The 11,979-nt window shown below is 39.7% G+C and overlaps 1 protein-coding gene across 1 annotated transcript; it reads right to left on the bottom strand.

Annotated features, from left to right (window-relative positions):
* Positions 1–316: 316 nt before the first annotated feature.
* Positions 317–2,672, bottom strand: LOC124975662 (small conductance calcium-activated potassium channel protein 2-like; the record flags this gene model as incomplete). The annotated part of the gene is given in 3 exon segments (XM_047538255.1): positions 317–1,254; positions 1,257–1,595; positions 1,598–2,672. Coding segments are annotated over 3 exon segments (2,352 nt in total), but the record flags the coding sequence as incomplete, so codon positions are not given.
* Between the last annotated feature and the right edge of the window lie 9,307 nt (positions 2,673–11,979).

The raw sequence follows: 11,979 nt of genomic DNA, 5'->3' as shown, positions 1-11,979 counted from the left end.
TTTTTTGCAGAAATTAACTTTTTTATTATATATCATATAATGTAGTAGTACAGTTTGCTTGAAGTACATGAATAAAAAGTTAGTGAAATTATAGGAGGAACAATCTATATAGCAATAATAGGTGCATTCCCTGTGCATCTGAAAGAAAAAAAGAGTTTTCACTCATTTTGACCTAAAACTTAGTGTTCAGGTTCCCAGGATTCTGACAACAGAACCCGGATAATGTTTATTAGAACCATAGGGGCTTTACAATAAAAGCTAAAATATTGACCATATGATGGCAAAAAGTCTTATTTTGTGGTTAACTTATTCTCTTCTAGCTACTCTCTGATGAAGTTGGTGGCACTGTAGAGGAGGACCTCCGCCTCCTGGACGAGGACCAGAACCGCTCAGCATTGTAGGCAAAGTGCTTGTCGTAGTTCTCCATCTGATCCTCAATGAAGTCTCTCTGCTGCTGTCTGATGGTCTGACTGAGGAGCCCACGGAGGGCGTGGATGCTGCCAATCAAAGTCTCTAATTTGGTTTCCAGGGTAACGATCCTCTTCTCGAAGTCCTCACTCCTTTCATTTAAGTCAGAAATCATGTCATACATGATATTCTGGGTTTTTGCCAGATCCACCAAGGTATTTGCTTGGTCATTCAGCTTCCTCTGCTCCATTTTTACACTTTTTAATTGATGAATAGCTTGCAAGAATTTTCGTTGATGTTTTCTTACTTTTGCATGATCTATCTTTTTTACTAGCTTTATATTTTTGTAAATTAGCCATGTTTCCCTGAGTACATTGGCAGCTGCGTTTTTCACTCTTTTCGTCAGCTGAGTATCCATCATGAAATTGTGCACATGCTTTTCTGCTTTGGTAAGTTCTAACTTTCTTGCCACCACAGCTACCACCAGGGCTGTACAACCCGCACCCATAATTCCAGTAAGCAAACAGACTCCTTTTCCACAGTATGTGTTGGGTACCATGTCACCATAACCAATGGAGAGAAAAGTTATTGATATCAACCACATTGCTCCAAGGAAGTTGCTAGTAACATCCTGTTGCTCATGTTACCTTTCACAAGCTCGGACAGTCCATGCGGCAATTATCAAGGAGATACTAAAAACCAAGAGCACAGTTCCTGGGCAAATAGTCATTAAAGTCTTCATAACAAAACACGTATTGAAGTTTATCTTATTAAGTGCTCCAATACTTCTAGAGGAGGCATCAGTGAAAAGTTTGCTATGTAAAAGCATGACTCTGGAAATCAGAGTCTTAAGAACATTGGTATAGATAAAATAATATCCACATCAGCGGTGGTTGTGGATGGGGCATAGGAGAAGGCAAGCCGGGCTGTCCATGTGAACGTATAGTTCCCAGGTATGGGATGAATAGCACACACCAGTATTTCCAAGCAGATGAAGAAAATACGCTCATAAGTCATGGCTATTCTCCAGTCATCTGCTCCATTGTCCACCATGAATAACTGTATTTCCCTGGCGTGGTACACGATGATCAGACCGAGCACGATGATCGTGGAGAGACTGATAAGGCATTTCAGAGCTAAGGAATACAGCGACGCCTTGTCATAGGCGCCCCACGACAGCTGGGTCTGATAACCATGACCACGATGCCAAACATGCTGAAGATAAGTGCGTAGTCCCTGAGCCGCTTGCGCTTCTCGAACAGGGCGCGCCTGTGGCCCAGCTTGTAGCCGGTGTTCTGGTTCTTTTTGCTGGACTTGGTGCCACTACTGCTGCCATGCTCACTGCTGCCGCCGCCTCCTCCTCCAGTGCTGCCTCCAACGCCGGCTCCGTAGAGCGCCAGGTTGTTGGAGTTGTTGTGCTCCGGCTTAGACACCACGATCTCTGGGGCTGAGGACGAGGCAGCTGCAGCAGCGGAGGCAGACCAGGAGGACGCGCCGCCACCTCCTCTGATGGACGCAGGGGGCTGCAGGGGCTCCGCCTCCGAGTCCATCTCGTGCAGGTTCCGGCGGGACGCACTCAAGTTGCTGAGCGGCCGCATGACACCCCCGTTGTACCTGCAGCTGCTCATGGCTATTTCAGTGAAGGGGTTGCTCTCGCGGCCCGCCTGGGGCTGGTGGTGCTGGTGTTGCGCCGGGTGCGGATGGTGGTGGTGGTGCGCGATCGGGGACCCGGAGCCCAGGCTACCGAGGCTGCCGGTCGGGCTGGCGGCGGGCTGCAGGCTGTGGCACTGGTAGTACTGGGAGGCGGACGCGGGCTGCTGCGCGTACTGCTGCCGGAGCGCACTGGCATGGCTGGACGGCGTCAGCTCGCTCACATTGAGCTGGCTGCCCCAGCGCGACGAGCAGCAGCAGCAGCACGAAGAGCCCGACAGCGGCGAGGAGGTGTGGGTCCGGAAGGCGCCGCCGGGCGAGGAGGTGCGGAGCAACAGGGACAGGTTATCTCCCGCCCCCGTCCCCGCCGCCAGGGCACCAGAGGAGGAGGCGCAGCTGTTGCACCGGAGGCAAGGGCTGCTGCCGCCGCTGCCAGGCTGTTGGTGCGCGAGGTGAGGGTAGTGGTGCGGGTGCGGGAGGCGCGCGAAGGGCGGGCACGGCTTGTCCTGGCTCTGTTGCTGCTGCTGGCAATGCAGGTGTGAGGAGCGCGGTGGCGGTGGCGGCTGCTCTGGGAAGAAGCCGCGCTGGAACTCAGGTTTATGTTCTAATCCTTCCTTAACTCATCAGCTGCCTAAAGGTGGAAAGTGTTTGAATGTGCATGTATCAGAAGTGACATATAAACTGTTGATTAACATAGTTATATGCAGTATGTCTACAGTTCTGGTGTGAATAAAATTCATATGAATAGTGGGTTTCAAAGTAGAAATTTTTTAATTTCAATGTTTCTACACGAGTTAAATGATTTACATTGATTTACTGACATTATATGAGTTGAATGGTAAAATTCTTGCTAAGAATTTTACACACATCCTAAGTAAGACTGTGAAGAAAGGAAAAAAATTTGTATTTTAATGCACTCATTAACTGCATACTGAACAAGAGGGCTTATATTTTCATTTTACACAAGGGCCTGCAATTTATGTAACCAGACCTGCATTCAGCATTCCTAGTGTCTCCTCTGTGAATAGTTCTTAGGGATATTTAGGATCTTTGCTTCTCTTAAACATGAAAACACTGAAAAGATCATATGTAGAAAGTAAAATGTTGTTTCCCATGTATGAAATGATAAATTATAGATCCTTAGCAAGTTGCAATCATTTAACAAAACTTAAAATAAAAACACAACTAACTAAAACAACAATAGTCTTTTACTTTTGTATCTTATTCATGTCTTTTGGGAGCACAGGTCAATGAATTCATTATTGCATTACACTCTTAGGAAAAACAATGTGAATAATGAAACTGATGCTCAATAAGACATTTTCTTAGAATCAGCAAGTGAGCAATTGTTAGCATTGGAATGTGGGCTCAGGCATTTCAGAAACTGAATCACTTGCTCTTTACACAGCTCATATAAATTATATCCAACTGTAAAATCACAAAATCACTGTCTATCCACAAATCCTTTACAGAGTATGACAAGAGTGGCCATGTGCTATCATGCTTACACTAAAGCCACAATAACTTTTCTTTTAGTTCCTCTCCTTAAGCCTACAACTGGTCCTTCAGATTATGAAATACATTGTGACAAATTTATATGGAGCAATATGATGTAATCTAAAATAAGTGAATATACAGGTATGCAAAATTATTGACTTGTAACTGTAATAGAAATAAAAGAGATTATAACATTTTTAAAAAGTAAAGAGTAACAAAAGTTATTATAACTATTACTTTAGCTCATCTGCATTGGAGACACAAACTAAATTGGAAAAAACTTGAAGCATGTTGCAATTCCCTGTAATGATAAAAATGAAATATTATAGTGAGAAATTAAGGCACAGAGAAATGTGCATACAATATTCATGGATTGTACAATACTATATTGTTATGATACCTGTTCTAACTAATTCTATCTATAGGTTGAATGCACATACAAACACAACTCTATCGGACAGTTTTGAAGAATTTTGAAAGTTGATTCTAGAATGTGTAGAGAAAATTATAAGATGTAGAATAGCCAAAGCTATCTTGCAAAAGAAAAACAAGGTTGTAGGGAATATGCAACCTGATTTTGAGATTAATTTTAATGATCTAATAACCATAATCATTTTGTATTGGCATAAGAGTAGACAAATAAACGCATGGAATATAACAAAATCAAGAAATACATGAAATAGGCAGCCAATTATCTTTTCTACAATTTGAATAATTGTCTAATTTAATTGTGTGTGTGTGTGTGTGTGTGTGTGTGTGTGTGTGTGTGTCTGTGTGTGTTGGTATTTATCTTGCTTAGTAAGATTTTTGGATCTGTGGTTTGGTATATGTCATCAATTTGGGAAGATTTTTCATGATTTTTTTCAATTATGTTTTTGATCCATTCATTTCCTCCTAATATTTCAATGACTTGTGTTTTAATTTTTAACTACCTCTTAAAATATTTAACTATCATGCTTAGGTGTTTTGTTGTAATTTTTCCTTGTGTTTTAGTTTGGGTAATTTTGTTGATCAGTCTTCAACTTCAGTTATTCGTTCCTGTCACTGTTTGGATGACTGATGATCCAACCCAACAAAGTCATTCCTCATTATGTTACTGTGTTCTTAATCTAACATTTACTTTTGAATCCTTTGAGTTCCCATCTCTCTACATACATTCACCATCTGATCTTATGTGAGATATTTAATATATTACTCACAATTAAATTTCTTGTCTGATAGTTTTAATGTTTCTGCCATCTGGAGTTTAATGCTGAAAACTGGTTTGTCCCTTTGGACTGAATTTTTTTCTGGCCTTTTGTCATGGACTGTAACTTTCTTGTTTGGAACTAGACATATTGTACAGGGTGATAAACCTGATTTAAATAGGCCTTTAGGAGTTGGGCTCTTTGACCATGGGAGTAGCTATGGGCACTAGAAAAATCAAATTCCTGTTAAGTTCTTAGTTTTGTCTCCCTCTTCTTGGTTTGGGGACTTCCTTTGTTCTGCTCCTCAGAATCAGTTTCTTCTACTCCTAACTGTAATCCACTTTTATTTTCCATAGAACTAGATAGTGTGTAAATCTTTTGGTTACATAATATGCTACTCAGTGGTGAATTTTTAAATGTTGTTTCTGACCTTTCTTCTGGGGAAGTGCTTTCCCCTGATGTAGCTAGTGTTCTCTGAAGTCTGTGTCATTGGAACCCTCTCCTTATAAATTACACCCCTCCTCACAACACAGAGAGACAGAGTTTTTGGAACAAAGTTAAAATAGTATGGAATTCACTCTTCCCCAGTTGGGATGAGATAATCTTACTCTTGCCATGTGGCATTTCTAGGAATTGGGGCATTTGTACCAGCAGGGAGAGAAGTTGTGGGGGATTTTGTGATGGCTGTTCTTCCCATTTCACTGCCAGGGCCAGAGGCAGGAGAGGACAAAGTAGAGAACAGTGGGGGAGGGAAATGAGGATGGAGAATCAGGAATTCTCCCATTCATGAGATTATAGTGGATGGTGGGGTGCTTGGTCAAATCTTGAAAGGTATGATCTGCCTGTGAGTATAACCCCCAGGATGGTCTCATACTCCTTAATCCCATAGAAAGCATCTGAGAAATGGGAACATGAAAGAATTTAGGGTTCTTTAATTTTCTGCTTTTTCAATTTCCATATCATTCAAAGTTTATGAAAAAGAAACATTAGAGTAAAAACGTGAATCAGTAAAGGATAGTTTGGGTGGGGAGAACACAGAAAATTATTAGGGCAATGTGATGATTTTGCATGATCTATAATCCTGGGTAATGTCATACATCTGTCCAAACTGACATAATGTGCATCAGGAGTGAGATGTATTGTGAACTATGGGACCTGAGAGATAATTATGTGTCAATATAGGTTCATTGATTGTAATTAGCACACTTTTCTGGGGAAGGATATTGAGAGTGGGGGAGGATGTACAGGTGAGGAAGAGAAAAGTCTATGGGAAAGCTATATTTTCCCCTGAATTTTAAGTTGTTGTAAAAATAAAATAAAATGTATAAAAAATCTACTTCAGTGTTCAATAATCCAAAATTACTACATTGGAATTATTTTTGCCCTGTTAAAGAAAAGTTTATGCATATATATGTATATATTTTATGTGTATTTATGTTATTACAAATATGCAAGTCCCATTGCAACTTAACAAGTCCCATTGTGAATTATTTTAAAATGGAAATGTTCAATTTTTGGTTAAATGAAATTGTTTAGTGACAACTCATTTTGTCAACACTGTTCTTGTGCAAGGAGAAGACTCTGCTTTATCAGTTATGCACAATTCATAGATGTGCTAATTCCTCTGAGATATCTTAACTGAACACTTACTTCATGTCAATTCTGTAGAGAACCAGCTGCAGATAATTTTTTGTTTTAAAGTTAGATCAAGGTCCCAGTACAGTGGGTATAAGTAAAACAATGTTGCTACGGGATAAAGCATCAAGATAGTTATTTAAAAAAAAAAACTTCCCCAAATATGATTAGGGATAAGAAAATTCTTAGATCCATGATGAATCATAAATTCTACTTTTCCCAGAGAGATCTAACATAGCAAGATAAGCAGGCTCTTAGTCACATCTTAATCATGACAGTGTTACCTAAGTCACTCACTAGCCTTGTTCCAACCCAGGATCCAGAAATCTGTTCACCCACAAATTATCCTGCCCCTTTGATAAGTTTCACACCCATGACCAAATTATTACTTATTTTGAAATTATTTAACTTTCCCAGAATTTATAAATCTATGAAATGTCAAAATATTTTATTTTTCCTTATAATCAAGTGTTTTTTCTAATACAGTGTTCCAAAAGAATGGATAACATTATAGTCCAGAACTGGGCAGATTTTTCTGTATTGTTGTATTCCAGGATTAATAAGAAATACCTGCCAAATGCAATAGAACTGATCATTGATTTACACCTTTATTGATATCAATATCAAAAACAGTGTTCATTTCTAATGAAAAATGGCTCACCCCACCCCACATTCCAAGGTCATGTTGATCCCTAATTCAGGATCATGTGGTTGAATTTGTTAATTTCCCTCCTTGACAGGGATCTTGTGCTCTAAATCATATCCTGCTGCATGTCCATCCCTCCAGGAGCCTCAGAGACAGAACAAAAATGTCTCATTTCAGTGAAGAGGACTCTCAGTGCCAATGAATCCTCCAGTCACCAACTTCAATATTATTACTTATACCCACTGTACTGGGACCTTGATCTAACTTTAAAACAAAAAATTATCTGCAGCTGGTTCTCTACAGAATTGACATGAAGTAAGTGTTCAGTTAAGATATCTCAGAGGAATTAGCACATCTATGAATTGTGCATAACTGATAAAGCAGAGTCTTCTCCTTGCACAAGAACAGTGTTGACAAAACAGTTGACTTCACCAACTTCAATATTATCCATGCCTCTGGATAAGTGTTTCTCTAGAAGCACTATCACTATTTAATCTTCATGTCTTTAGAATCTCGTTTGTGACTTACAGAATGTAGACTTACAGGTTCCTTGGTATTCTCGAATCCCCTTGTCTTACCATCTTGGAGGCAGTTCATCCTCTTAACTACTACACTCATAAACTCACATCAGAACAGGTTGTGTCTTCTTGGCCCTCACATTTCTTTCCCATGACTGATTTGTTCCTCATAGAATCTCAATACTTTCCTACAAGTAGAGACTGCTACAGATAGAATATTTACTACCCTACCATATGTATACATTGAAACTCAATCTCCCATGTGATGGCATTAGGTGTGGCCTCTGGGAAGTGACTGGTCATGAAGTCAGTACCCTTATAAAAGAGACTTCAGGAAGTTTCCTTGCCTCTCCTACAAATCATGAGGACACAGTGAGATGATGTTGTCCAGGAACCAGGAAGCCCTCAGCAGACACTGAATCTGGTTATGCCTTGATCTACTACTTTCCAGCTTCCAGAACTGTGAGAAATAAATCTTTACCGTTAAGGTGATCCATTCAATGCTCTTTTCATTATGGCAGTCTGAATGGGCCTAGACAGGAACATCTATTCAAATTCATGGGATCATATTCTATACCAAATTTACCAGATTTATGACACATCTTTTTCAAAGTCATTGTTTCTCATTTCCACCTACACTTTGAGTGATGTGAACATAATTTCCTACCATATATATATTTATATATAAAAAATTTCCTACTATATATATTTTTTCAATTTTAGTTTAAAATACAGAAAATAGTAAATGCATGTTTTAAGCATCTGCTCTATGCTAGACAGCAGACCAGATCTTTTCATGAAAATTGACAAATGTATTTGATTGAACATCTAATGAGGAGCAGATATTTTAATATGTATTTTCCCATGTAAACCTTAAGGGCATTTTCCAACAATTTTGCTGTCATAATTCAAGATGAAGATTTAGTCAAGGTCACATAACTAATAATATTAGACACAGAGTTTAATCACAATCTACTACAAATTTGCCTGGCAAATTTGATTAGGAAGTGATTACATAAGAACAGCAATAGGAGATGGCATCAGGATATTGAATATCAATAATATCAATAATAAAAAGCTTTGTGATTGTGTTTGGTGCAAGAGAAGAATGTAATATTTCAATGTGCACCTCCACAGATATGGTATCACATTAAGACTGAAAGAGAAGTCTGGCCCCATCCTTGTTTACTTAGTTTCTTTGGCTCTGTCCATTCATGGATTTCAGATTGAAAAGAGAATCCTAAGATGATCAAAGACAGATAAGAGAAACTTAAAACCTGAATACTTATCCTTGCACCATTTATCAAACATTACTGTGTGCAAGAAACTTATGTCTGTTTCATCATTGTGACAATGCCTTTGGAAGTCAGGCACCTGGGTTGATGTTGAGAACTAAGTGCCTTAATTCAAGACCATTGAGGTACTCAGTATAGAATCAGGTTGTAGGTTAGCCCAGAATATGGCAGCCCATAACCTGCTGTTGTTTTCATGACTGCCTTTCACACATTGATAGACTGTCCATATTTCTCTCTTCTTCTTTCCATGTCCAAGATGATGAGTCCATTTTGTGTGGACCTTGTAATATAGTCCTTTAGTCCATTTTATAGCTGGGACCTAGGTCCATGATCATGACCCAAACTCAGTTGCCCAGGCCACAGTCTTTGAAGCAGGAACCATAGGAGCAAGTTGTTGTGGTCAGGGCTGAGAAGCAGGTGCTTCAGTGCTTCACAGTAGCAGTAGCAGCTTCTCAGGGTCTCAAGGTCAAACTCAAGGTACAGGAGAACCAAAGGCTACAATAGTCAAATCAAGTCAATTTTCTGATACTGAAATCTCAGCAGTGCCCTTGTTTGACAGCTGATTCCTCAGTGTGGCATGATGGTAACTCCCTGGAAAATATCTCATCCTTTCTACCTGAAAGGAAATCCTATCATATAATTTTCACTCCTAGTCAACAAGATTTTACAAAGAGTGTCAATAGGATTTCACAGGAGTTGGGCAGAGAGTTCAAAGTGGTTTGAAGCTTCCTCTATCTTGTAAATGCCAGATTTGCAGACAAAAGGTGTGATCGAGTCTATTTTAAAGAGAGATTATTGCTATGCTAAAGATACTATCTCTACTTTCTCGGTAAAAATGTGTAAAACTACTGTCTAGGCTAAGAATATTGGATAAAGAGTAACTAATGTCCCCATACACTCCCGCTGTCATGTAACAACCCCACTCATGATAAATCTAAAAGAACTTTCAGACTCTGAGGTCCAGAGTACCCAGTGGAACACTGCAGCTTAAATAAACCATCTTCCTGAAAAATCCCTCAGGTATTCAGCTCCATCTGTTCTACTTCATTGCTTTACTACATAAAATAGCTAGAGTCAATTCACTTTTCTTCTCACATCTCAGAATCCTGGACTCCTCATGGTTCTGCTGCTTCTGGGGACAGAGTGGAATACCAAGATCCTCTGGTGTGGAAAGACTCCAAGCACCCACTGATAGGAGAGGTTGGCTCAGCGCTCTTTCCAGAAACTCAGAGCAGATTAGAGCAGCTGCTAACACATAGAGCCCAGGATGGCTTGAAGTGGAGGGTGGTGTGAGTTAGCCCTGGGCTAAAGATATAGCTTAAGTCTTAAGAGACATTGTCAAGTGATGCATTTCAAAGATGGCTTTTTGAAAAATGTATAAAATAACTAGCACCTTGGTTTAAACAACCAAAAATAAAATGAAGCATTCATGGTCATCTCCAGTTTTGTGTCTGGTTCTTATACCATTTGAACAGGAGGCAGTAGGGATAAAACAGAAAAACATCTTTCTCTAAGACCCGCTATTTACCAAGGCTAGCCTGGGAGCTGCATCTGTGCGGTCACATGGAACATCAGATTGACTGAGGAAACTGTGCCCAAAGACTCAAAGAAAAATGGATTTGGGGATGGGCGGCTCTGCCCCTGACCACATGGCATTGAGTGAACTTCTTTATCCTTGTGCTTCTTCTGGGAGAGTAGTGTGGAGAGTTAGGGTTGAGAATTAGATGTGTTCAGTAGTGATTCTTAGTATTTCCATTGTTGATTAAGGATTGCACTGTTTCCAGGTTGGCTCATAAGGGGTTTAAATTGTGGATTCTCAATGGAAAACTATCCTTCTCTGATCTCTTACCCAGGATCCTGTCTACAAAAATAAGAGGCAGTCCCGTGTGGAATGACCAACGCCCCAGAACAAAGCAGGACTCCATGGCATGGAACAGAAGGAAATGCAAATCACCAGCAACAGAAAAGTGTGTTCCACTCACCACCTCTAGTGATGTGGCTTCAATTTGCCCTACTATTTTGTGGAGATAAGGAGCTTACCTGGAGCACTCGTGAGGATTACCTGTGAGTGTGAACAAGTAAGACACGCTGTGATGAGGTCATTGATCCTCCTCAGGGATGCTATTTCTCATTTTGCACAAACAAAACCAAAAAGGCTTCAGAAACCTTATTTTTCTCGTGACAAAATTAAATGAATTAATTTATAAAATACTTAATCATGACTTATTTAACAGATAAGGACCACTGTGTGACCAGCTTTGTGCAAGATGTTGGTTTCAGAAGAGAGCACTTTCCCTCATGGAGACTACTTGGAAGAGATGGGGAGAAGGTGAGAGAAGTGGAGTCAGGATGTGGGAAACAAGGAAGGAAACAGATTGGATTCCACATCTATCTGAGCTCTTTTTAAAATGTGTTTTCTAAAAACTTGTAAAAACAGAAAACTGCTTTTAAAAAATTTTGGAGACTAACACCATCTTTGTAACAGAACCCTGGAAAGAAGCATTGATGGGAAAATTTTGCTCAGATAAAAATAACCTAAGTTTCCCTTAGTAATTACTTCTTGGGTTACAGAAGTGTCTGAATTTTATTAACCATTTTAAGATTTTATCAAAATCTGCCAAATTTCGCTTTACCTTAATGTTAAATATTATAAGATGTATAGACAGTTTCCCCCTCTTATCTGTGGTTTTCCTTTCCGAGATTTCAGTAACTCATAGCCATGGGTGGTTCAAAAATATTGAATGGAAAATTTCAGATTTATACAATGCAAAAGTTTTAAATTGAACACTTTCCAGAGTTATGTGACAGAATTTCATGCCATCTTGCTTTGTCTTGCCTGGGAGGTGAATCTTCCCTTTGTTCAGTGTATCCACATTGTATATGCTCCCTCCCCATTAGTTGCTCAGTAGTTGTTTTGATTATCAGATCTACTACCTCAGTTTCACAATTCTATGTCCAAGTAACCCTTATTTTGCTTAACAATGACCTCAAGGCACAAGCATGATGATACTGGAAATTTCATTAGAGTATATTGCTATAATTGCTCTATTATAACAACTGAGGAAAATCAGCTGCTGCTCTCAGTGGAGGAGAGGAGTGCAATCCTTCATATCCAGAGCCCATTGGTTATGGAATATTTGCTA

The sequence above is a fragment of the Sciurus carolinensis genome, unplaced genomic scaffold (genome assembly GCF_902686445.1).
Source record: "Sciurus carolinensis unplaced genomic scaffold, mSciCar1.2, whole genome shotgun sequence".
Classification (NCBI taxonomy): Eukaryota; Metazoa; Chordata; class Mammalia; order Rodentia; family Sciuridae; genus Sciurus; species Sciurus carolinensis.
Note: the sequence above shows the minus strand (reverse complement) of the source record. Positions and strands in the feature narration are given on the sequence as shown.